The 26,798-nt window shown below is 44.9% G+C and overlaps 1 protein-coding gene across 1 annotated transcript in view; it reads right to left on the reverse strand.

The window, feature by feature from the left end:
* Positions 1 to 7,009: 7,009 nt before the first annotated feature.
* Positions 7,010 to 26,798, reverse strand: part of LOC149866350 (sodium- and chloride-dependent GABA transporter 1-like) — a 32,360-nt gene continuing 12,571 nt past the window's right edge. The window contains exons 6-14 of the mRNA XM_090043390.1: positions 25,709 to 25,843; positions 22,327 to 22,430; positions 20,095 to 20,219; positions 18,840 to 18,952; positions 12,995 to 13,126; positions 12,190 to 12,292; positions 11,340 to 11,440; positions 9,749 to 9,916; positions 7,010 to 7,313 (exon numbers count right to left, since the gene is read on the reverse strand). Coding sequence (XP_089899516.1) covers positions 7,209 to 7,313; positions 9,749 to 9,916; positions 11,340 to 11,440; positions 12,190 to 12,292; positions 12,995 to 13,126; positions 18,840 to 18,952; positions 20,095 to 20,219; positions 22,327 to 22,430; positions 25,709 to 25,843 — 1,086 coding nt within the window. The 3' untranslated portion in view covers positions 7,010 to 7,208. The remainder of the gene's footprint in view (positions 7,314 to 9,748; positions 9,917 to 11,339; positions 11,441 to 12,189; positions 12,293 to 12,994; positions 13,127 to 18,839; positions 18,953 to 20,094; positions 20,220 to 22,326; positions 22,431 to 25,708; positions 25,844 to 26,798) is intronic.

A 26,798-nucleotide genomic window follows, 5' to 3' on the forward strand; every position in this document is an offset into this window, starting at 1 on the left:
AAGCTACCTGTTGATTAGCTGCAAAAAGTCTGTCTGCCTTTGTTGTCTCCCACAGTATGGATGGTAGCCAGAATGTGGTATGCTAGCTAATGCTGAGGTATCTGCATAATGCAGAGGGGAGTGGGGATAACACCTGCTTAGCAGGGAGAAGCCAGGCAGATGCTCTGTGCTTGCAAGTCTCCGCCAGAGCTGCAGTCAGGGAGCAGTGGGGAAGGGCCAGCCCTGCTGTGGAGCAGAGAGCCTCACCCAGCCCAGAGAGCATGCTGGGATGCTGGGGGTGTCTGGTTTATCTTAAACCAGCAAGGGGTCTGAGACAGACATTGCAAAAATCAGTTTGATCCCAATCAGTTAAGTCTGATATTCCATTCAACCAGGTTTATCTCAAACTGGTTTCAGCCATTTTCAAACTGGTTTATGTGCAATGAATGTCTGTTCTGTTACAGGTTTAAACCAGTTTCTGATCACTTAAACCAGTTTATGTGTAATGTTTACCCCTGGCCTTTATGTGCAGATTAGACATACAGTTGTACACATTCATAATCTAAAATTTTGCTCCTTTGGTTTTATCATAATGTTTCAGAGTCAATGCAAGATAGCAAGATGACACAAACTCTGCACACTGTCATTTCATGTTTTTGGGTTACACTGCTTTTCTCCCCAAACAAGAGAACCAGAAATGGCAATTAAAAAAAAACCCACACATACACAAAATCTCTTTTATTCTGCAGAGTAAGTATCAGCCATGATGGAAGGATTATTATAAAAAGCAAACTGGATCTGGCCTCCAATCTGTGTTTGTTACCACTGCACTAACACGAAGCTTCATGCTTGCAGCTCCTGAATGGCTAAAGAGCAGTGCTCACAGTGCTAGCTCCAGAATCAGGATTACACTGGCTACTTCCTGGCCAGGATTCTATGCTACCAGGACAGGTTGCAGTGGACACACCTCATGGTGCAGACAGCCACTGTCTTTATCTGCCTGAGTAGACTGTAGGGCGGACTTCTGATATACTAATCATCTAAATCAGACTGAAATTGGAGAGGAGGGAAGGCAAGGTTTTAACTGAGATGATGTGATTTTTTTTAAGGACAGTAGGTAGTTCAGCACCCTTGCCATCAGAAATTGAAATACCAGCTTTCTAACACATTACTTTACTTGCTGATTCATGAAATGTAGTTTAAAATTATGATTCGACGCTTGGTCCAGAAAAAAGATACAGACCATTTACCTGACTGGCCAAGATGCTTTTAGCATCCAAAGCAGCTGGAGGAAATCCAGCTCTGGCCAGCATTCATGCTCTGAGCCCTTAAGAGCTGCATGACCACATACAAGTGCACTAACAGCAGGAATAATTCTCACTATCTCTGGGCGCAGTTGGGGCCACCTATTGGAGCCCCAATGCTGGGATTCACATACCCAGACTGCATGCCAGAGGTCTCATGTACCAGTACAGTAAAACCTAAATAATTTGTAGGGACTGAGTTTCACTGTGCTCATGAAGATGAGATTTTGCAAGCAAATCAGGGGTCATACACAACCACAGCAAATGGCTGTGCGTGGCCACAAAGGTGGTCCAGCTACTTGCTGTGGGGGTTTGTTCAAAGGCACTGCTTCTCTGAACAGCTGCATGTGACCACTGATGAGCTCAGCTGCAGCAGACAACTTGGCAGCTTATCTTTTATTCTGTAACCTGCTGCAAATTAAATGGGCTCCAGACCACCACAGTACAAATGAGTTGGGTTCTACTGTCAACAAACACTGGGTTTCTCATTCTTCCTACTCCAAGTTGCCAAATGTCAAGTACGAGTGAATGACCTTTGAGAGATTCAGCATTTCTCATAGCACCTTGGAGACCATTCCTTAGGCATTTCCTAACACAGAGAATGGGAGAGCCACATACAGTTGCTCTATCTATATATGTGTCCAAAACATTTATACAAAATACCTATGGCATACAGAAGAACATAAGCATAAGAAGTGCTATGCCAGTGGTAGACCAAATATGGTTTGTGGGCTGGATATAGCCCATCAGACCATGCTATCTGGCCCGCGGGGGCCCTAAAAAATTTAGAAAATATTTATCTGCTCCTGGATGCCCGTCAAAGATGAGAGGAGATGGGGGCAGCAGGTCCCAGGAGGAGCTGTCAGCAGGATACAGCAGCCCAGCCCAGCCCAGCCCAGCCCCACCCCCAGCCATTTCTCCCCCTTCCTGCCCCTGCACTGCTCCAGCACCACATGGCTCCCAGCTGCATTGCTGGACCATGAGAACACAGGGCCCACACCAGTACCGTGTGTGTGTGTGTGTGTGTGTGTGTGTGTGTGTGTGTGTGTGTAGAGAGGGAAGGACTGCACGTGTGTTCATAGGGTGAGTCCCACATGCACACCCCACCATACAGAAGCACCCACACCCCCGCTCTCACTGCCATACATGGAGACCTCCACACCCCCACACTTACCCCAGCCACCCTTCCCCCCTCACACACAGTCCCCCACAAACCCCATATCTACCCACACCTCATATATCTACATACACACCCACATGCTCCCTCACTCCACACACCATGCCACACCTATCCACCCCCCAAAGACACACCCACACCATCCCCCACACCCCACATGCACACCCACAGCCACCTACAAACCTATTTCCCCCCACACAATATACAAGAGTAAGACTTCATTTTAAGCTATTGTGCAATCACCTTCATGTACATTACACAGACATGTAAACCAGGACAAAAATATTTTTTGAAATCAAGTTAATGAATGTTTTAGATATTTGCTTTTTAGAATATAATTTGGTATTTTTCTGGTTCCAAGATAGCAAAACCCCTTGCTGAAAGGAGTACTTCCAGAGGGAAGGGGAAGGACTGCCATTGGCAGCGTCCGGGTTTAGAGGGTGGGACTTCCAGTCACAAGTTGGCAGCCAGGGGGTGGGGCACCTGTCAAGAGGCAAGGCTACACATGCAGCCCTTGACAGCTTGCCAAAACTCAGTAAGCAGCAGCCTCCACCCAAATAATTGCCTGCCCCTAGGTTATACTGAGTCAGACTAACAGTCCATTTAGTCCAGTATTCTGTCTCCAACACTAGCAGAAATGAATGCTCTAGAGGGAGAGCTTTGAACCATCTTTCACTAGAGAGATCTATCCCCTATTCACTATCCTCCTGGACATCTGCCATTATTGGTTTAGAGATACCAGAGGAAACACCTCCAGCTGTTCTGTTCAATAGTCATTAATAGATCTATAATCCATTAATTTATCCAGTCCCTTTTTGAACCTGGCTGTGCTCTCTCTCTCCACCACCTCCTGTAGCAATAAATTCCTATTTTAACTCTGTGTTTCATAAAAAACTACTTCCTCTTGTTACTTTTAAACCTGTCACCTACTAATTTCATTAGGTGCCCCCTAGTTCTAGGGTTCCAGGACTTGGTGAACAACAGTTCCCTGTACATTTGGTCCATATGTTTCCTGATTTTATAGACAAATATCATGTCCCCCATCTATCATACAGAATATGCAAGGTTTAGATTCCACGTCACACACAATGCATAATAAGAACTTTCCAAAAAAGTATATTAATAGAGAGTTCAAACACTACTGACAACACCACAATTCTGCAATAGTCCACTCAAAGTCTACAGTACCTAGGATCATGCCATACAACTTTTATATCTTCTTGTAAACCTTACATACATTTATACAATCATTGCCATGGATTGGAATGAATAAATGAGAATTGCATGTGGAGGAAGATCCCTCTCCCTGGAGGCTGTGTACATTTCTCTGGAGGAAGTAATATTGGTGCAACACAGAACTAGGCTTGCTTTCCAGCCCATTCCCCAGCATCACAGGCTGCTGAAAACCAGGCTTCAGGCTTTGCTATACAAAGGCAATAGAGTGTCCCCCCCGCCACATCACCTCCCTCCTTTTCACTGTCCTCAGGAAAATCAGGTTTTTTGAGAAGATTTCACCATTGCTCTCTAAATAGCTGCTTAGAATTAAGAGGTTTCATGGAGGATTATTTCAACTGGATACCAAGGAACTGGGGTCAGCTGACAGGTGCTTGAGAACACTGAGGTCAGAGAAAACTCATTAACTTGTAGGCAAGTATAACAAGGGAAGGAGGAGGTGGTGTCTGCCTCTGTTATGAGCTCAGGGGAAAAGGCAGAATTCCTGCAATCCTCACAAGAGAAGCATCCTCTCCTGTGGCCCTGTGTGAGGTTGCTGTGGAGGAGGGGAGAGAGAAAGTATGATCACAGGGAGCATTACATTGTAAGAGCAGGGTTTCAGGCAAAAGCAGCTCCTAAAAATTACTGCAGTTACAACTAGGCTCCACAAATGCCTACTGTGCTTGCAGCAATGCTTGAAAGCAAAACTGAACAGCAGAAATGGCTGAGCCTGGGAGGATAGCTGCACAAAAGTGGTATCTGAGAGACAAAGTGGGCTGTGAATAATCAAAGGAGCATTACAACACAAGAGAGACACCTACATTTATTAGAGGGCAGGGAGCAGCAGTATATACAGCAAATAGGGCTATGGACTTCAGTGACATACTGAAGAACCTGTACAGGTACAAATTCCAGGCCGTAAAAGTACAAGTGCAACAGTGACTGCAGATTCAAACAGTGCTAGTGAATGCAGCATGCTATAAAATCATAAAAGATACCCAGGTTTCCAGGACAGCAGTAGTGAATTATTCCAACAGCCTCAATAGAAGCTGGTAGAACGTGGCTTGGAAAAAACATTTTTATACTACAGGGCAGTGTTTCCCAAACCTGCAGGCTCACACCCTGCACTATCACTTCCCCCTTCTTCAGCTGCCACTGTTGCTGCTTCCCTTGCTGACAATTACCCCCAGCTCAGGGGTCAAAAACATTTTTGGGCACAGTGCCAAAAACACCTGCAACCTTGACTTGTAAGATGTTGACATACCAGGGCAGACGGCAGGGGAGCCACAAGGGGCCCAATCCTCATCGTGGCAGCACAGCCCAAGGCACACATACACCTGCCACCAACCAAAACCCATGCTGGGGCTCCACAGACCCCAGTACAGCTGCTTATAGTCTGTTGGATGCCTGCCACAGCCAGCATGGGCTGGGGGCAGGCCCCTGCTGCTCACTACATGGCCTGAGCTGCTCACAGTGTGGAGGCTATAAGCAGCTGCACCAGGGCCCACAGAGCCCTGGCCCAGCTAGTTGCTGGTGGTGGGTGTACACACACCTTGAGGCAGATGCCAGGGAAGGGGTCTGGGCTGCTCTGCCACATCATCCACCCTGAGGTATGCATGCCAAGCAAAATGCCTTTGCATGCCATGCTCTGGTATGTGTGGCAGGGGTTGCCTAATCCTGCTCCAGGTGCTGAGCACCACTGATTTCCTCTTGTCAGCAGCAATCGCTGGCAGGGGAATCAGTGGGGATGAGGGAGGTAGCAGCAGCAGCTAGTAGAAAGGCATGAGAAGTATAGTGGGGTGCCACTGATTGCTGTCATGATTGGCATGCATCCCAGTTTGGGAAATGCTGCCACAAGGAACTGATCCTTGGACCAACTCATTCTGAAGCGAGCAACAGGAGAAGCTAGTTTTCACTTGGGTTGAACATGGAGGTACTTTTGGCACTTAGGTCTCAATCTTGAAAAATGCTTAACTCTTCCTGAGTCTCTTCATCTTCCATGCGTAGCTGTGCTCTGTGCCTCTCTCAGAAGTGGTCATCAGTATACTTGTAGAATGGGTCTCTAAGCTTGAGTGAGATGCTAATTAGTAATGAGTGCTAAATGGGAGAGAATCAGGGGGTGTGTGGGGATGGAGAGTACAGTTGGTAAAAAAATAGGAGGAAAAAAGATGGGGAAAAATAGGAGGAATGAAAGGAGAGCTCAGATTCTACAATGATAGGGCCACGAAGATGGTAGGGAGATCAACTAGAATAGATAGATTAAATGGATTCTTTTGACTGGCTGGATAACAAGTTGGGGGGAGAAGATAATATAAGAAAAAAAGAAGAGTAATAAAAGGAAAGCATAAAAGAGATGTCAGAAACAAAGGAAAAGCAAGGAAACTGAGCAAGTGATTGCATCTTATTGACTATATTTTATTGAGTGACCTATGTGCAAAAAGATACCTGCTGGCCCAGTTCCAGTACACTTGAACTGATGCTGCATACGTTCCACATGCAATCCTGCAAGTCAGTAAAATGTCGCAACACATTTATATTACAAGAGCCAAACAAGCAGAAGTGGAGATTTATGTATTTCTTCAGGACACAGAACTGCTCCTCTGGTAGACTGAGAACTGCAAGGACAGGAATGGATCCCCCTACAAGAGCAGAATTCAGAAGCTACTCTTCGGGTAGTAGGTCTGTCCCACTGACAGAATGCAAAACGCAGGAACCATTCTGCCATCAAAGTACTATGTGAGCGTGCCCTTGTTTATGGCAGGGGTGGGGAGGAGGGAGGAGTACTCATAGCTTAAGGTAGGAGACAGCTTCCCATGCAGTTTTGGCCCCATGCCATTCCTTCCTTTGCACTCTCAAGCCCTACAGGACACCACAGAATGCCATGGCAAGGCAGAAAGCAAGTCAAAGTCAAGACTATCTGGCTACAGAAGGACTTTTAGATCTCCTCGCCCTCCCAGCTAAAACAGATCCAGAGCCCTAGCACTTGATCTCAGTTTTGGAGAGGTATCCAATACGCAGCAGTCTTGTGTGCTCTTCCTTGATGCATTCCACATACAGCACTTCGGGAGTATGTGATTATTAAAGCTGCTTCAAATTAAATCAAGTGATGATCACCTAGGACTTGAATGGAGAACCAAAATGCAGCTGTTTTCCTTGCTGTGGAAGCTTAGCTGTTCATCAGATGGTGGATGGTTGACGTCTGTATAGAAGAGGAGGCTGAAGAACACAACAAACAAGAACCACTACGAAGCTGTTGTTCTCTAGAAAATACCGCCTCTAAGTAATCAGACATAGGCCTGAGAAAATCCTTTCTGACAGCCTGGACTGGAATTACAGATTATAAAAGACAGACACTGCACAAAGTCCTTGTTGAGGTAGACAGAGACTCCTGACGACCTTGGGCTGGGAGGAAGTAACATGATAGGGCTCCTCTGAAACCAGTAGTGGAGCTGGGAACACACAAAGGGTGCCAGAGGAGACCAAAGGGTAGCAGCATGACCAGCGACAGAGCAGCACAAGGAGGTCCTGTCCTCTGCTTAGACAGCAGCATCAGAGCCCATCCCGTTTGATGAGGTCTTTGGTGTTAGTTCATTGTTCTGAATGTTCATCTCTAAGGTGGGTTGTGTCATCTGCTGAAAACGCTGCCCAGGAACAAACAAAAATTACAGGAAGGCTGCAAGCACTTGGGTGAAACAAACAAAACAAAAGGAGGAAATGCTTTCACCACTACCTCTCCATGTGGTACATGAGGTGAAGGTCATTTGCCAGTATAATCAAATCACTTTGGCATTGTTATTTTATATATTCATCTCTTTTGAATAGAGGCCAGATTAGGCCAACAGTTACCAGAATCTAAAAAAAAAAGAGCTAGTCAAAACATTTTTTAAAAGAAGACACATGCCAGAATCATTGCCACTTCACGGGGTCCAAAATGGGCCTGCTTTCCTTTTTGCACTGACTTTTCCATTACGTTTTAATTAAAATGTTATCCAAGGACTATATCCAAGCTTACACTCTCCACCTGCATGGATTTTTATGCTAGTATTTATTCCCAATCATATCACCGTGACAGGAACAAACTCCAAATAAAGCTAAATAACATCAGTAAACCTGTGTCAGGAATCTACCTGGGACTGCCCATGCATGGAGATAGAGCCCAGAAGAGAGCAATCCCTCCAGGAGAAGTGTACTCATTATTTGAAGAGTTTGGGTTGAAGCCTAGGGCTGAATGAACACAGAAACTGAAGTCCCTTCTTAATCTTAGAAAGGGGAACTGAGATAAATCATGTTCACAGAGTAGAGGGGAATCGGGCCTGAACTGAATGTAGGTTGTTAGGTCAAAGGAGGATCCCGTCCAGAATCAGAGGAGGAGCTCCCATGCTCAGACACCACAACTTCTGCGTCGCTCGGTGGGTGAAGTGTCTGAAATGTTTATCAAGCCTCTCCTGCAATTTATGTTCTTTTCTATTTACATTCATGCTCAGTAGGATCAAAATGACTTATAATCTTGCCTGTCTGTCAAAACCACTTTATTCTGCATTGGCATCTAATTTTCCTCCAGCCTCAGCTCTATTACAAAATAATCCAGGATCAGTGTGTGTATAAGAGGCCAGGGCTTCACACACATCCTATCTCCCTGCTGCCACCTGCCGTTCACTGATGAAGTGCTGGGTGATGGGAGAGTAGTCCTAGATTGACATTTTGCTGAATTGGAAGAGCAGTCAATGTGCACCAGGATACTGAGTTTGATAGAGTGCTCAGCGCGAAAGGACGTCAAATAGAAACGAATCACACTGTTATCTTTTCTAATTCCCATTGACTGACACTGTCAATATGCACTGGATGCTGAGAGAACTCCTTGTACTATAAAAAATATCAGTCTGCCATAGCCCTTCAAGAAAGGGATTCAAAGGAAATATGGATAACTGCTGGGACAGTATCTGAGATCCCACATAATAAAATAGATTCAGGTACTTACTCAACTGCCCTGACAGAAAACCAAAAGAACTACATGAGGAGTTCAAGCATGAATTAAATGCAAATTCAATGTTCAGTGTCAGTAAAGATATCTTTTAAATTTAACTCACAAATTTCCCCTATTTTTCTTCTAGGTTCCATTATTTATTAACCATACATAAAATCCCAATCAAGTTGATTAGCAATGGCCCCGCCCATTGATTCGAGCTCTGAAGAGCCTAAATGGAAAGAGCTTGAAGATTAGAAATGTGTCTGTTCTCTCCCACCCCCATACTTTGGTCCCAAACAAAAACATGACCTCCCTTCACAAACCTACCTTTTGCAAACCTCCAGGTATTTTCAATGTTCTCTAAGGGGAGGATGCAGTGGGGACTGTTGTTTTTCATACAAAGCAGAATATGCAACCTTGAGCTATTAATGGAGAGAAGGTTAATGCCCTGTCTGCATTTTCTGGCCCGAAAGAAAATGGTATTGGTCTATTATGGATTCAGCATTCTCTTGCTCTCTTTCTTTTGGTCTTTTTAAAAATGAACTGTAGAAAGAGATCCAACTCCCAGCCTCTTTTTTATCCACAAGACAGATAGCTATAATGCAGGGTTCCCTATCCAATTGACTTCAGACCCAATTTAGTTCAGGGACTGTGTTCATTCTGTTGTTTTCCCTCTGACATCAGACTGCCAGTTAATGACACTCCTAAACAAAGCTGTACAAGAACTGGAACTGTGCTATGTGGTGGGAACCTCCATGCTTTCAAGAGCTGGCTTTGTTCTGAATTAGGTAAGGAGTCACCTCTCACCATTACTCCAGTCCCTTGAGCCAAGTAGTTGCCCACAAGTAAGGCAGGGTTTCTGTGGAAGGTGTTGTGCAGGAAGTAGCAAAAAGCTTTTGGAGCAGGTCTGAATAGTGATGGGAGGCATAGAAGGGAGGAATGAGGAGGGAGTATCTGGGAAGCCATGATTTACAGAGCACCCTTGGAGTCAATGTTGTGGCACAAAGCCTGCTTTCCTGGGTGCTGGGAAGGTTTATAGTAAGCTGGTGGTGGAAAATTCACTTGGGACAAATAACTGAGGAAAATGGGAAGTGCCAGTGCTGCTCTTACCTGTCTGATGGTCCCCTTTGAGATGAAGAAGTAGTACAGCATATACCCTGGAATCAGCAACATAGAAGACAGAGCCATGAGCCAGCCGATGCCCTGCCCCCATGTGGGATAGACATATTTACCCAGAGTCAAAGGGGTCATTTCAGCAACACTGAAGACAAACACACCCTGGGGAAACAGAGCCAGTGGTCACAGCTTAGGATGCCAAAAACAGGAACATTCACTTACTTTGTGCTTCAGTCTAGAGTTCCCTAAGACTTCACTGTGAGACATAAATCAATAAGCCTGTACAAGTGGCTCCCAGCCTTTTGTTGGCCCATGGGTAATAATACTGAGCAGTATTGCACTGACCAATGTTACTTTGCTCTCCTTGTCAACCAGGAATAAAAAAAGATATCTGTAGAAAGTAAGATTTCCTGTTGCTATGAGCATGCTGTGGAATCTCCCAGGCAATATTTCACCAGAAGCTGCAGGCTTGAGATCACTGCCCTACAGCAATCTCGACAGCACCATTTCCTGCTCCAGTCTCTAAACTGTCCATCAAAACAGACCAGTAGCATAACTAACGGAGGACCAGCAGGACACTAACTCTGGGCACTAATTTAAGGATAGGCATGAAAATAGCAGCTACTGCTGGTCTGGCCATTGCCACCACCAGCCAGGCCAGTGCTGCTGCCCTCTTCCTAGGACACAAAACTGCCCAGTTACCTCTGCAATAGACAACAATTTTACACCATTTTCCTGCTCAGAAACTGGGAATGAAGCAGTTGTGATGGACCACAGTCAGGGTACCTAAACTCGTCTGCCCCAGCCAATGAGCTCATACCACTCCCTACTGCTGCTTTTGCAAGCAGTACTCCCATATCATTTCCTAAACATTTTAAACACTTCCTTTACGTGATTCTCAGGAGCTTGGACCATTCCAAATTGTCATTTGAACACCATTCCCTTAAGTATTTCCTGCAGGAAGAAACTGCATTATAGATGATAGTGCCCCAGGCTGAAATAGGTATAAGGGGTGGAGGAAGGGGGGCTGAACATGGAACAGGAGTAGCTGAGAGTTTCCTCCATAGTAATAAGAAGATTATAAACTGTTCACCACACCCATTAGGCATATGACAAGAAGTAATGGGTTTAGGTTGGATATCAGGAGAAACTTTCTAACTTGAAGGATAGTTAAGCACTGGGATAAGATTGTCTGGGGTGGGTAGTAGAATTTCCATCACTGGAGGTTTTTCAAAAATTGGTTAGACAAATATCCAGCAGGCTTTTTTTTCAGTATATAGTTGGCCCTTTGCTAAGGGCAGACAATCAGATTAGATGACTTCTCGGGCTCCCTTCCACCCCCCTCTTTTCTATGATTCTGTGACATCAACAGTTCACCTTCTGTTACATAAAGCAGAATAGTAAAACGTCTTCTGAGGGGTTCAGAAAGAGTCTCCCGATATTTCTTTATCAATTCAACATCTGCCTAGAATTACCTTGTACTTACAGCCAGATCCAGACTGAGCACTTCCCTCACCCACAGAACCCCTGCAGCTAGGAGGACCCACTGGATCAGCTTATACAAATGTCATCACTTTGTTCTCACCAAACAAATGAAGGGAGTGCAGAAAGCCCAGCAGATCTTCCACCAGCCGCAAGGTTTGTAGCCAATCATCTCCTCAATGTTCCTGTAAAATCTGTTCACACCTACAAGGAAAAGTTTGAGTTAAACAAGGCAAAAAAATCTTGGCATCGTTCTCATCATCATCACCCAGGGAACAGGATCAGTATTCAGGGATCAACTACTGACCAAGAGCATCAGAGAGACAGCAAGGTGAAATTAAAGTGGAGAGCAAGCATTTTGGGGAACAGGAAGAACTCAGACTCCTCAGTTACAGAGAAGGCCATTTTCACAACCGCTGAGATAACCTCTTATGATCAGTAAAACTATCCACAACCTCTCACACTAACACAACGACAGAAGTAATTACATCTTGTGTTCTATACTGTAAACCAGACCAGGTTCATACATGGACTCTGTAGGTGTCAGGAAGGAATTCCCCAACATCCCAGCCCTGGAACGAACAAGGGGATGTTGGTCTCCCTTCTGAAGCATGAGGAATTATCCACTGACAGTGTATCAGACCATAAGACTCAACAATCAGATTTGGACTGGCAAGTTGTACACCCTGAGAAAAATCATAGGCTAGAGGCCTGAGAACATATCAGTTTGAGAAGGAGTCTCTAAACATGTGCAGTGTCTCAGTCTGGACCAGCAAGCCAAGTCCCTCTTTTTGGCTGTCTTTTCAAAGCCCTATAGCCCATGCCTGACACTGTTGTCTGTTGTACAACAGACTTCAAAGTTGGGCCAGTGTGAAAGGCTTCTGAAAATCCCCCTTTTGGTGTCAGTGTCCATGCAAATGGAGAAGCAAAGGAACAAGGGGGCTTGCCCTTACCATAACACCAGGAAATTGAAATGGTCTCAAAGAAGACAAGGAAGAGAAGACACATGCCACTGGCTGAGTAATAATCAAACAGCTTAAAGACATAGATGCCACCCTGAGAAGACACAGCAAAAGGCAGGAGGACTAGTTATCCAGTATAGCCTGGCTGAGTAACTAATGAATAAAACAGTCAGTGCTATTTTCTAGCTATGCTGGTTCTGGATGTTAATTTTCTTGGAGTAGGGAGGCCAACAGAACGACGTCAGCCCATTAGAATCTAATTCCTGTCATCTTGATAGATGTGCTTGGGAATGGGGCCAAAGAGCAGGCATTCAGGCCTGCAGAGTGGGGAGAGAAAGAGAGAGAAGCTGGGCTCAAATATGACTGGCTCCCCTCTCCCCTCCCAATCTTAGATGAAATCACTTGCTAAATTAATCACTTTTGCCCTTCCCACTCTACTGCAGATGTTTATGCTGACATGCCCCTGCTGGAACTCATTCATTATAAAGTCACACAATGGGAGGCCCAAATAGAGGCCTCCCTCACTGCCACTGAACTGGAGCCTCTGCTTCATACACAGGGAACCTGGGCCTCAGTGCTACTGCTTTAGGACTCCAAAAGTCCTTACATGCCTTGGGTCATCTCAATCTTCTGCTATAAGCAGAAGCATCCTGTAAGGATGTGCCATCCTCCCCAGCATAGCAGGTTTCTTCTGTGGACCCAGGTCCTCCTCTTAGTACTTGCTATCACGAGGTAGCAACAAAAAGGCACCAAGAATGAAGGTTAGGGATGGAAGAATAAACACAGCCATAGGTACCTGGGTGATATTGGAGAATCCAATGAGGTAGGAGATGAAACAGATGACAGCAATGAAGATCTTCTTCCTAGCTCTCAGAACATGGGGATACTCATCCATGAGAGCTGTGATAAACCCTTCCACGGTACAAAACTGCAGAAGTAAACATCCCAAAATACAGTTGGCACCTTCTGCATTTTGTAAGAATGCTTCTTCTTCCTTCCTCCTCCACCCCGCCCCCCGCAGGCCTTCTCCTTCTCTGAATGCAACACCCCTATGACTTGATTTGTTTCGCACTGCTCCTGCTGCCCTGGGGGCTGGAAACTGTGGATGAACACCCCTGCAGTCCTCAATTCCCTTAAGAGCTCTTATACATAGGACTGGGGCTTGCGGCATTGTGATCACTTCAGGCTTAAGGTGCTTACAAGAGACTTACTTTAGTTTGAGTCAGGCTCTACTTGGTTTTGTACAAAGGCAGCAGGAGGTCTGCAGTGCCCTATTCAAACTCTTTGTCTGGGCAGCTCAGCTCTGAAAGGAACAGTCCCCGTATGACAGTATTGAAGAGTTAATGTGCTGAAACCTGGTGCTTGTGTGTCAAAACTTCTTGCTTCCACTTGGCTGCAGGAATCAGCACAGGTTGATGTGTTCTGAGGACTGACAGTCAGAAAGGCATGGACTGGAGTGAGGTGAAAGAATGGTGTGTGTCAGGGAAAAGGAGCGGAGCTGGTGTGGAAAGTGAGGGGGAAGGAGGCTCAGAGGAAGAAATGGGTATGCCAAGCTATGGCAGAGATGGATAGGGGAGGGCAGGAGAAACCACCAGCACTCAAAGTCTTGGCTATTAGATGTCTTGGACAAAAGGGTAAATGGAAAGGGTGACAGAGTAAGAGGAGCTTGACAAAAAGGGCCTTGGAAGCCACTTCAGATTAGGAAACAGGTATTAGAAAGACCCTTTGGTACAGAAAAGCAGGGGAAATGGGCATAGGAAATCACTGGAGTAGGAACATGTGAGAGAAGGGAATGGAGAGAGGAGCAGGGTGATGGGGACAGCAAAGCTGAAGTGGTAGAAACAAATTAGTCACACCTCTCCACATCCTAACCAGGCTGTGTGATACATGGAATACATGGGAAGAAGTAGTCCAGTTATGAGGCTGCTTGGTTCAGTTCATACAAAATGGTAATTAATTTCATGCCATTCACTGAAAGAGACATAATGTTTAATTTCTCCAGCACACAGGAATGATCTAGTTGGCTGGAGTACTGGTCTGGAAACCAGGATGCCCTGCATTCTGATTTGGACACACACTTGCTGTGTAACCTAGACAAGCCATTGTGGTCAACATTTTCAGCCATGGATATTTCAAGTCAGACACCCACATAAAGTACTTTGGCACCACCTGGTAAATAAAATGGGTTTCATAGGCAGTGTTGAGCACCAGCAGCTCCCACTTAACCTTTGAATAGCACGTGGATACAGAATCTTGTATTACTTATTCTCCTTTCTCCCCTTTCCCCCTGCAGTTGCTGTGATACATTTTACTACATACGTTCACCTTTCACCATTATTTCTGCCTCTTTTTTGTGAGCAATGTCTTGTCCCCTCACCCTTACTCTGATGATCCTCCCGTCTCCTAAATTTCTTATTTCCATTAGAATTTTCTCTCCGATACCCCTCCTCCCACCTCTCCTTGCCCCTTTCTTATCCCTGAATTAGTCGTGAGGCCAGAGGTTCAGGCCCTGTGGTTCAGTTGCTGACCACTTGGTACCCCATCTTGATCAGCAGGAACAAAAAGATTTTTCCCAGCAGCTCCAAGAGTCTGTTACTGACACTTCACTACCACATGATACAAGGAATACCCATTGGCATCAGTGGAAGTTACTTGCATCACACAACAGAGGAGCAGGGCCCAAAGGAAGTCTAACTGTTAAAAAGAGCCATGCAGTAGAGAGACTTATAACTGGGTCTTAGTGCTCTGCAGGTCTCTGAGCTCATCTGCAAGAAATCCTCATGAATAACTGGTAAGAGGCAGCATTTATCACATGGGATAGACACAAGGTTGCAGTCACAAAGCTTCAGTAGCTCCCCTGTGGAGCAAAAGCCTGACCAGAAAACTGGTAAGTTAAAAGAAATCACTAATATGTTGTGCAAGAGGGACTAGATACAGAGAGAACTAAACCCAAGATAGATCAAAGAGAGCAGAGGAGGCAGGGTCTAGGAGGGCATGGTAGGGGTGTACATCCATACAGGCCTCTTCTGCAGTTCAAGAGTTACAGATATGAATAGGAATTTGAAGTGCCTCTCCTGGCAAAAGAGGCAGGACTTAAGCAAAATAAATATCAAAGGATGCTTTCCCCAGAGCTACAGGATAGAGGTACACCCTGTCATTTTCCCTGCTGCCCCTCAAGCTCCCAGACTGAACCACATGCTCACACTAGCATCTCCAAAGCCAGGCTTCCCCTGAGCCCAGGTGACAGCAGACTGAATCCCTGCTTCCACAAAGTACACAAATCAAGGTTAGGACCTGATTCAGCACAGTGCTTATGCAAATGTTTATCTTTAAACACATGTTTAAGCACCAGGGATGCGGCAAGGAACATACTGAAAGTTAAGCACCTGCTTGGGGCTGTTCCTGAAACAGGGCTCTACTGTGCAAACTCCCCCCAGCCTCCACGGGGTTCAATTCTATTGTTAGCCCATGTACGTCAACACCATATAAACCTCCACCTTAATTTCCCTCCCATGCTTGGCTGTCCCTTAGGTTTCCCTATCTTTTCTCTAGGGAACCACTCCCACCTGCTGGAATGGGTCAGAAGACTTCTGTTAATAGTGGAAGTTAACTAATGAACCCTCCTCCTCTGTGGCACCTTAACCAATATCCTGATGCAGGAGCAGTCATGGACCGGACTACAAACCATATTGCTATATGCTGTACACCAGTGATACTTAATGAGAACACACTGGGTCCTAATTTCCAAATTGGAAGCCACTTTTCATTAGCGTTTCCAAACACAACGTGTGCAAATCAGGCTAGCCAGGCATCTGCTACTGATGGAGGAGCTGTTACAGCATGTGCAAATGAGGCATATTTTTTACATGCAGAAGCTGGCACTACGAGGTCCACACTGTATGAGTCAATTGTAGATCCAGTTTAACCGAGCCTCCACTGTGCAAACAAAAATCCTCTTAAAATGCATTTATCCATGTTTCTCCAAATGCTTGTTTTGCTTTTGATGCCTCATTCTACCCCTCCTCCAGGCACTGCTGTCCCCCAAAGAACAATCTTCTCTCTAAGGCTGATTGTCATATGGGGCTTGGAGACTTTCAAGTGACATTTGAGAAGCAAACTGTAATAAATGAATTCCACGCAGTGCTTATAAGGCTTATTGTCATGTATCCAGCTATTTGCCGGAGCTGAGTGAGTAATCCATGGAGAATAATTCTTTCAATGAATTTAGCTGATTTGGGAACATTTAGTCATTATTTGAAATTATTTGCCAAATAATGTCTGCAATAACTCTGGTGCTCCTGAGCTGTCTGGTGGGAGCATTCAGTAATTGAAACTGTAGCTTCACAGATTACATTCGATTGGACACAAAGTGGGACACTTGTGAAAGATGCCTATGCCTGATTATGAATTACATTTGATGTGACTGATGGTTTTTGTGACCCAGTAGATCACCCATGCTATAGGGCAGGAATTTGTCATATTATGGAGAGACTATCTGGCAAGGATATGAGAAGCCATGACAAAGCAGTCAAATACCATCATCACTGAATTAATCTCTACTCCTCAGAAACCAAGGTTTTGCTATGAAAGATTCGTAGATTCATAGATGTTAGGGGTTGGAAGGGACCTCGCAGATCATCGGGTCCATCCCCCCCGCTCTAGGCAGGAAGACAACTGGGGTCAAGTGACACCAGCGAAGTGACTGTCCAGTCTCCTCTTGAAAATCTCCAGGGTAGGGACTGCACCTCTTGACCCTCGACTGAATGGCCTGCCTTCACAGAAACTTGCCTTGGTAAGAGAAAGGGCTAGAATCCTCCCGGGTTAAGTTCAAAGGTGGAAAGGCTTTGTTTTCTTCACAAGATCCAAAAGCTGGTAGCCTTCATAAAAGGTACTTTTTAAACAAACAACATAATTTTATTTCCCAAAATAAAAGACAAGGCTAGACCCAAAACTCAACTGCAAACTCAAGCCAAACCAGGGATAGCAGAAAAGGGGCTTCAGTGAGCTTGTTGTTTTCCACAGAAGTACTCCCATTTGCTTTATAAGGATAAAAGGTTTGTATTTAAGAAATTCCTTTGCAAAGCCCTAAAGAGATAAAAGAAACCAGAACTCCCACTTCCAAGTGGTCTCTGCGGGGCATGTGTCCAAACAAGTGGGGACTCAGGAAAGTTGTGCCACTGGATCCAGAAGCTAGGCAGCCAGACTACAGGTCCTATCGCCCAAGGAATGGGTAAGATGTAGTACCACAGCGATCCAGAGCTAGAAGCAGTGACCAGTAGCTTGTGGGACTCAGCAGCTGAATCCAATCACAACAAAATGGTGTCCCCTAGGACCATGGGGCTGTATCAGAAGTGACACAAGATTCTCTATAATTTCTGCCTGTTCTTTTACTCTGTCCCGTCCATAAAGGAAAATAGGGGCAAACAAAGGAAGCTCATGTGTGCACAGATAAGCATCAAACAGGCATGAAATGAAGCATTTCATTTTGATCTTCCCCACCATAAAATAGGAACAAAGTAACAAATACTGATATTTTCCCACAGAAAATGTAATTTTGTGGATATCACATTTTCTGCCAAAAATATTTTGATGGGAAGTTTCTAGTTGGGTGTATTCAGCCCCCATTCACCTTCAACAACAGCAGTGCCCCAATGAAAAAGTTGATTCCAGCAATAATGAGACAGGCTTCACCCCTAATAGCAGCACAAAAGGGTCATGAGCATTCATCAGATCTGAAAACAGATTTGAAGGGAAACCAAAGGCATCTATACACATGCTCGGGGGAGGAGGGAGAGGGTGCTTTAATTAGAGCAGCTCCAAAAGCTACTCTAATTAAAGGGCTCAGAGCATTTCATGTATCGCAGTCCCCACACTTCAAAATGGTGGTAGGGATGCTTTATCTAAAGCTCATTCAACAAGCTTTGAAGCCTGGGGACAATGATACACAAGACACAGAGGGTGCCCAGAGCTCAGTAATTACCACACTCTGGTAGACTCGATTAATCAAATCAGGTCCAATGCCCTGTAATTAAAGCATGTCGGAGCAGCCTCCACACTTGTGTATAGGCACCCTAAATTTCTGAGAAGCCTCTGGCCAGAAAATGGGAACCTCCATTTTCTGACTCACTCTTTTTGTTGGTATACAAAAGATTGGTCATTACTGTGATTATTATTGTTGATTTGTATCAGGCCCAGGCAGTGATCAGGCACTATTTTTGCTTGGCATGCCTAATGTTTAGCATGGAGATGGTCCCTGTCTCAGAGTCCATACAGCTAGAACTCATCAGGAAACAGCATAGCACTATACAAATATCTAATTATATGGATGAGATTCACATCAATGGGTGATCCAGCCTCAGAAGGCTCACTCTAGAAATGGGGCTCACTTCAGCACAGTGGGAGGTTACCCAACACAGTCATATGGCTCATGAGGGGTAAAAAAAAAAAATGTCTCCCAAGAGATTTGCCCCATATAGATATGTTTTGCTTTTGAGAGTGAGAAATCAGCCAACATGGCTCTGTCTATGAACAGTGGAGGACTGATAATCTCCTAATTGATCATAGATGGTGGAAGACGGGGCTGCTCTTACCAAATCATCTCTTTGTTTCTTACCGCACTTTTCCCCTGGGTGTTTTCTCACCTGGCTGTCCAGACCTAACATCATTAGCATAGAGAAGAAGAGAATTGACCAGAGAGGAGACATAGGCAACTGTGTAACAACCTGTGGGTAGGCAAGAAAAGCCAGTCCTGGACCTAGAGTAATGAAACACAATGAACAGTCTATGTCTGTAAAGCATTTTGACAGCAAGATAAGTCAGAGCAACTATTATGATTAAACAGAGAGACTACAGCAGCAAAGAACTGCCAATAGTTAATATGAACTCCATAAAAAAAAAATCTCTGCTCCTCCTTGCCTGGGACATACCCAAGGTATATGAAGCATCTCAAAGAGGAAGGGTGAAGGACTGTCGGCATGGATTAGCTCTTTCCCTCCCCCTGAAGAAGAATGCTATGGCTTTACCATACACAACAGAACTAGAGAGCTGGAACTGGACAAACTATTTCTGATTTTTTTGTTATTAGAAATGTTCATTTTGTTGAAATAAAAACTTTCTGTGAGAATATGACATCAACTAAAATTCATTTTGGGAAAGCAACCAATCAAGCCGTTGAAAGATCAAAACTGGAATTTGGACTTTAAAAGGTTGGAATTTCCCACAAAAAAAAGAAGTTTTGAGGTTTGATCATCTCTGCATAAATATCATCAGAACTTAGGTGCTACAAAGGAATAGTACTGTAGCAAACCAACCACTGTAAGTCTTCCTTTAAGTATATCAATAAGGAAACTAGGTAGACATAAAAAAAGCACAGAAGACTCTTAGTTTAGTTGGAAGTCAGAGTGCAATAATCACTTGAGTCTATCAGGAATAAACTTCCTGAGCTATTCTGGATCAAGCACTTTTTCATCTGCATTAGCCATACCAAAAGTCTCACTACCAGTCTCCTGAGCATCCAGTACCTAAAGCTCTCAGCGAAGTGAGTTACACACTTGAACACAAGTCAGGAAAGCTCTGTCAAAGTTATATGCCAACTGGCACATACATTATTACAAATAATTATATTTGGGACATTTGAAAAATGTTTTTCTTTTTCTGGGTAACTTCAACTAAGTTCATGGGCCAGATCTTCAGTAGTTCAAATGTACACCAGGGTAACTTCATAAATCCTCCTGAATTATGAAAAAGAAAAAGAAAAAGAAGGGAACAAACAGGAGAAGTAGCTTGTCCAAGCTCAAAGAGCAGGTCAATGGCAGAGCTGGAAATGAGAGTGAGTTTTCCTGATTTGCAGGCCAGGACCTTATCCACTGGGTAACAATACAGGCAACATCTACTTACCTGAAGATGCCAGCTCAGCAATTGACTTCTTGGTGATGTGAGACATGAAACCAACAATAGAGAAAATAACAAATCCTGCAAATAGGCTGGTGGTGGAATTTATACAGCAGACAATGATGGAGTCTCTGAAAAAGAGAAATAGATGTGAGAAAACCTTCTTCATTTCTGTTCCCATCAGTTGATTAGAACAGAATAACAGTCGGGTTGTCAGATGAAGCTGGAAATGAGGCATAAGGATGAATATGAGAAGTGTCATACTAGGTCAGACCAGTGGTCCATCTTGCCCAATATCCTGTCTCTGATAGTGACAAGTGGTCAGTGCTTTAAAGGGGGAGTACACATGCAGAGCATGTCTCATGGATGGATCTAGGATTTTGAAAAGAGGTGTGCAGATGGTATGGTGCATCATCACATATACCATAACACATTTTTTCTCTAGTTAAAGAGAAACTAGAAGCATTATAAATATGCTAGGGGGACAGCACTACATTATTCAATTTAAGATCAAAGCAAAAGCAAATATAATTTTATTAGCATGTTCACTAATTTGCTAGATGACCTATGAAGTTTTAAAAAATATGAAAAACTAGGCAAAAATGGTCAAAATAGTCAAAAGACATTGTGTCATTAGTCCTGTAGTCATTATAGTAAAATGTACATTTCTTATTCAAGTTCACAAAATGTAGTCTTCTTGAGTGTCTTGACAGAATTTCCAGCACTTTACTGTCAGTCATTTCTACACCTAAGTTAATATTACTTCATCTGAGTTAAAGTTTTTATCTAGGACTAAAAACAGTCTGCAGGACTATGAATATTCTCATAAGAGAGAATATAATAGAAGAGCCATTACCAAGAATGGCTAACAGACAGCAATACTGCAGAAGAAAGGATAGTTTAAATAGTGGAACATCAAGACCATTAAAATGGAGAGAGGGTTGTTAACACCTGTGGAATGAAGAGATCTTAGTGTGAATCAGATCAACGATAATAAGCCATGAAGTCCATCGCCACTGCACCTTCTAGGCAGTCAGTTTTAATGTGTAGATAGAGCAGGAATCAAAGGGAAGTACAATTGCATCACTGCACCCCCAAGGATCCACCCCGGCATGTCTAGTGAAATTCAACCCATGTCTCACACTCCCTGGCTTCGACCATCATTGGTTTAGGGATGTCAAAGGCAGCAGGGTAACTAAAGAAGGGCACTGGCCCCAGGCATCAACTTGAAGGGCAGAAAAAATAACAGCCGCCACCACAGCTGTGTGATTGCATTGACAGCTGGAAGTTATCAATACTCCGGTGCTGCATCCAGCTGCCACAACCACCTATGGCAATGCATTTCATAAATGAACTATGTACTGAATAAGAAAGCACTTCTTCCTCTTGTTTGTTTTAAACCTCTCTCCTGTTAATCTCAGTGGGCATCTCCCTGCTCTTGTATTCTGGGACTTTGTGAATAACAGTTCCCTGTTCACTTTACCTATGCCATCATGGTTTCATAGAAGTCTGCCATATCCTACCTCATCCTTCTCATTTCCCACCTGAAGAGTCCTAGACTGTTAAAGCTTCCCCTGGTATAGCAGCTAATCAATACCCCTAATCATCTTTGTTGCCCTTCTCTGTCATTTTTCTAATTCCACTCCATGCTTTCCAAGATGTGCAGACCAGAACTGCATGCAGAATTCAAGATGTGGGTGCAGAGGCAGTGTAAATCAGCTGGGAGCCTGCGGTAGCTGCAATGAATGGAGGTAGCGGTGATTTCCAGCTGCTGCCATGATGCTGGCAGGATGGTGCAACTGCAGCAGCAGCTGCTATTTTTTCACACCCTGACCTTCAAGTCTGTGCCTGGGGCTGCAGTCTTGGTTGCCGCAGCTTAGCTGCAATGTTGCGTGAGTGCGCCACAGATTTATACAGTAGACAAGTGAGAGAGGTCAAAGTGGTGAAGGACAGACTTGTATGTGTGCCATTGCCAGAAGATGGTCAGATATTAAGATCAAAGGTGAGGCCTTAGTTGCATGTTGATAAACTGCAGAGTGCAGGGTCAGATACTAATGGGCCAGACTGTGAACACTTTACTCTTGCTGGTAGTGGATGCTCATGGGAGTAGAGTCAGAGGCTTCACTGGAATTGCTCCTATGACTCAAGTAGTCACCAGGGTAAGGCAGAAGTTCAAAATATGTTTCTACATGTTCTTCTGCTTGCAGAGGCATTTGAAGAATGATGTGTTTAACACACCTGTAGACATTGTTGTGAAAGGTGTTATAGCTTCCCAGGGCAATCAGAGACCCTAGGCCCAGTCCATAGGAGAAAAAGATCTGCGTGGCTGCATCCATCCAGACCTGAAAAGGAGAGGCAGGCTTAGTTTATACTATTGCCTGTTTAACCCCATCTCCCAATCAAAGTTCCTGCATCTGCTTAGAAAAAAAGGTCATCATGTCTATGACACTTTTCTGTGGAAATGCTGAAGGTCATTTGGTCAAAAACCTTTTTACAAGGAATTAAAGAACAAACTACACTGATGTACTCCAGAGATGAGTATCCAGTATAAAGGGCTGTGGTGCTTTGCCAAACTGATTTCTGCTCTGATGGAGCTGGGACAGAAGAGCCAGCTGCAGAAAGACTCCCACATGGCTACTTAGCGCCCACAGCACCAAAAGTAAACAGAAGTTTGTGCTGAAAATGGGGCCACATCAAAACCTAGTTTGTTCAGATTATAGCAGTCCCACATCCTGGAGATGTCTGTAGTCTCCAGCCCAAGCCTTCCTTGTGCCTGACACAGGTCATGAGAAGGCTTCAAAGGGTTTCACATTGAGATTCATTTCCCATAAGCACCCCAGAAGGGGCTGTTTACCCAAACCTATCAAACCTCCTGGGCCAGCCAAATGGAAGTCTTACAAGAATGGTCTTCTGTATTTTATTTCCTTTCCAACCTGTTTCTTGTGAACCAGAAATGCCAGCAAAATCAGAGGTATCCCTGAGGTATTGTGCTGGACAGTTGGAGGGGTGGGGAGACAGCAGAGGAGGGAGGTGCTGCTGAGCACCGGAGGGAAGGGGATGCTGAGAGTGGGTGTGGGAGGGGAGGTGCTGCTGAGTGCCAGAGGGGTGACGGGGACCAAGAGCCAGGTGGGGAGCAAGTACAGGCGTCTTACCTGATCTGGGGACTCAAAAAAGTCCCCAGCTGCTGCTGCTGGGGTATGGTCTGCCCACCTCGGTTGTTACTCCTACAACAGCTGTGAAGTGACCATCCACCCACCTGCTGCTATCCAGGTGTGGACTCCCTGGGAGAGGCACCATTTTGGCACTCCCACTAAGTTTGCATCCAGGGGTTGTGTCCTGCTCAGCCATCCCAAGTTATACTGTACTAGTGAGAGGAAAGTTTTTCTCTCCATAGGTCAGCACGTCTGCTTCCAGTGGCAGCAAAAGGTCAGAAAACCAGACACTTGGAGAGGAAAAGCAATGGGGATGATTGTTAAGGGCTGCATTTTTTTTAAGATTCAAGCTTCAGTAGCATATGTATGAATGGGCATAGGTGCATGCAACACAGAACACTTAAGTGAACCTCAGGGAGACATGTTGCCTGCTGGCAACACAGCATCTCCTGCATTTCCCCTCTACCTGGCAAGAATACATGTTGCTCCTCCACAGAGGTGGACAAAGTGAGTGCTCTCCTTCACAGCCAGCCCAACAACTTTGGTTAACAGAGGGGGTGAAACAGTGGAACATGGCATTTGCCTCTCATAGTTTGCTCTGGGGCTCCTACCAGTCCAAGGGTAATAGGGGGAACCAACCCCTGGGTTTAAAAGAGACTGATAAAACAGGAAGCCCTTGTACATCCTCCTCAGCTGGCAAAAACACCAAGGGGCACAGACAGAAGAGCAGCTGCCTGTTGTAACTCATAGCACTTTGCAGGAAGTGCTATGAGTTGGAAAAGTCCCCTGGACCCCAAAAAAGTTTGCTGTTGGGTCTGGGAGTTGGGGATTCCAGCTGCTTGCTGTGTTCCTGCAACCTGGTTTCCATAGCAATGTATGCCACTCCACCCTGCCACCCCAGACACTGTTTTCAGAATGGGAGTGGGGAAGGCAGCAGAGGGAGCTTGTTCTTGAGAGTCCACAGTCGGCACTGGAGAGCCCCATCCTCCAGCGCTCGCTGAAAGGACCCCCAAACCAAATTCCCTCTGCTCCCTTTCCCCCATCCCTTTCTGAAAATAGTGACAGGCTTGGAGCTTCGCAGACACAAGTTACAGAACGTGCGCTGTTTTGAAGCGTGTTCATCTGAACCCTCATGCAATAGGAGTTCAGATTTTCCCAGGATTGGGCCCTTATAAAGCAATCTGCAGCCATGCGATTCTGTTTGGTCAAAGCTGTAGACCACCTTCTGGGGTTACATCAAGCAAACATTGTCACTTATGTCTGCACCCCTAGAGCCTGGCGCAACATGATTTTCAAAGAGCATCCAAGAATATTCAAAAGGACTTTGCATTAGGTTTAGGTCCTTGAAATAGGCAAAGACTAGAGTGGGGTAGGGCAGGAGGTGAGATATACTGCACCATTTCCTTTACCTCTTAAGGCAGACCAATGCAGGGCCCTCCTGAATGAACGACAGGGTTTACAGAACATCAGTACTTGCAGCAAGGTTACCAAAACTCATGTTTTATCACAAGACTCCCTGTATTTGGTGCTTTACTTAGAGTCCCACTCCTCAAGTCACCTGACCATATGAGTGTCTTTTTATAAAAAAGCTGCCTTGTAGCTGACATGGTTGCAAAGAAAAGCTTTAAAATATACAGGTAGTTCCAGGGTATTTAGTTGTTCACAGCCAAAAAGGTTAAAAAATAAAAAATAAAAAAAAGCAGAACATATTGGGTTTTGTTTTTTAATTGCCTGATGCTTAAAATTATCTTTTATTTTCTTGGGACCCTCCCTCATGGCTTTGGAATACTTGTGGGTGGCTGTAATGTTATAGCGGAGTGTCTCCTACAAAAAATGGATCGGGGAACTCTCAGTAAAGCAAGACTGTTACCACTTGAATGTGACTGGCAATCTCACAGACCTCTAAGTTACTTTATAACATAGAGACAGTGTTGGCTGAGAAACTTTGCCTCTACAAGCATCCCTGCTTCTCCTGGGACTCTGTTGTGCTTCCACATATTAAGGCAATGATACATGGCCATCACTTGTAATTTAAACCCTTCCACCAAAAATAACAGTGACATCTATTGCTGAACTGGTTCTGGTCCCAAATTACACAGACCAACAGCACTCAGCTCCATTGCCTCCTCCTCCTGGGACTGCATTAGCTAGCTAAAATTGTCACCCTTAGAATAACCAGTGTGATGGGGCATTCCTGCCACTTCCTCATTAATAAAGCAAAGCCTTAGCTGGTATAACTGGGCTGATATCTCTCTGTGAATAACATTGCAGAACTTCAGTAGAGCTAGAAAGATTTACACTACCTGTCCCTGGTTTTGTTACAAACTGGAAATGGTGTAGCATCTGGGATTGTAAGGCTAACATGGGAAGCTTTTCTGGTGCCCTTTCCTTGAAATGTTCTGACAGTGTCAGGGAACAATACTATAGCAGTGATAGTGCTGTCAAAGCTTTAAGAATTGGGGTACAACCTCAGACTTAGAGAGCTTGCTGAAGTCCGGTGTCAGGTAAAAGAGGATTCCCTCCTTGGCTCCTGGAAGAGTGACGCCACGGAAGAAAAGAATAAACAACATGAGGTAAGGATAGGTGGCTGAAAAGTATACAACCTAAAGAGAGATGGAGAGAAAGATGTCAGCAGTTAGCGACACACTAACTGCCAGCGGGTGCAGCTACTGTGAAGTTGACTAATTAGCTCTGTAGAAAAGTGCCATTGTCTACACGTGTGTTGGTATGAGGGTACAGTGAATTAATTAATTCTGTCATAGGATACAGTACTCTGCTATGGCAGAGTAATTGTGTGTGCTGAAACACACGTGAAGACGGTGACAGGGGCTGGCTGGACACGAAGGGCATTTTTACATATGCAAGCACTGCTGCGCCAGGTGCTTTGAAAAGCGCCCGGTGCTGTGACGCTTGTAATTGTATAAGTGGCATAATGCACGTCAGCACTGAGAAAATAGCAGTGACACGCTTTTGAACTAACACACTTAGAAGGTGCTTTAGTTCAAAAGTGCACTGCCACCATTTTCTGCGTGCTGACATGCATTTCGCCACTTATACAACTGCATGAGACACAGCATAGGGGCAGATCTCCAGCCCATCACAGGACCAAAAAGCATGTGTATAAATGCCCAAGGGTGTTTTATGAAGTGCAGGGGCTGCCTGTCGCATGGCTCCATACTTTAGCACTCGTGTCCCAGCCAGCCCCTCCACCACCTGGCACTGCCACCTGGAGCCCGGGGCTGATGCCCCTAAACCTGCTGGTGGCCCCGGGCTGCTCCACCCCTGCTCAAACTGCTGCAGTCCTGGGCACACGTGTAGGCCAACTCTGGTGCTAACCATGCCAGAGTTTATTGCTCTGCATTAACTGAACATGTAGATGCACCCAATGTTATAGCAGTTACTACAGTCTCCTATGTATTGTGAGTTTATTTCCATTCATTTGTATCCATATAGGAAAAGAAGGCTGGTAGCCCAGAAAAGAAATAATCTCCATAGACATTACACAGAAGGCTCATGCCTCATGTAAGAAGTAGCTGACTTCCCCCTGCTCCTCCCCCA

The sequence above is a fragment of the Crocodylus siamensis genome, chromosome 4, assembly GCF_052110815.1.
Source record: "Crocodylus siamensis isolate JL-2025a chromosome 4, ASM5211081v1, whole genome shotgun sequence".
Lineage (NCBI taxonomy): Eukaryota > Metazoa > Chordata > Crocodylia > Crocodylidae > Crocodylus > Crocodylus siamensis.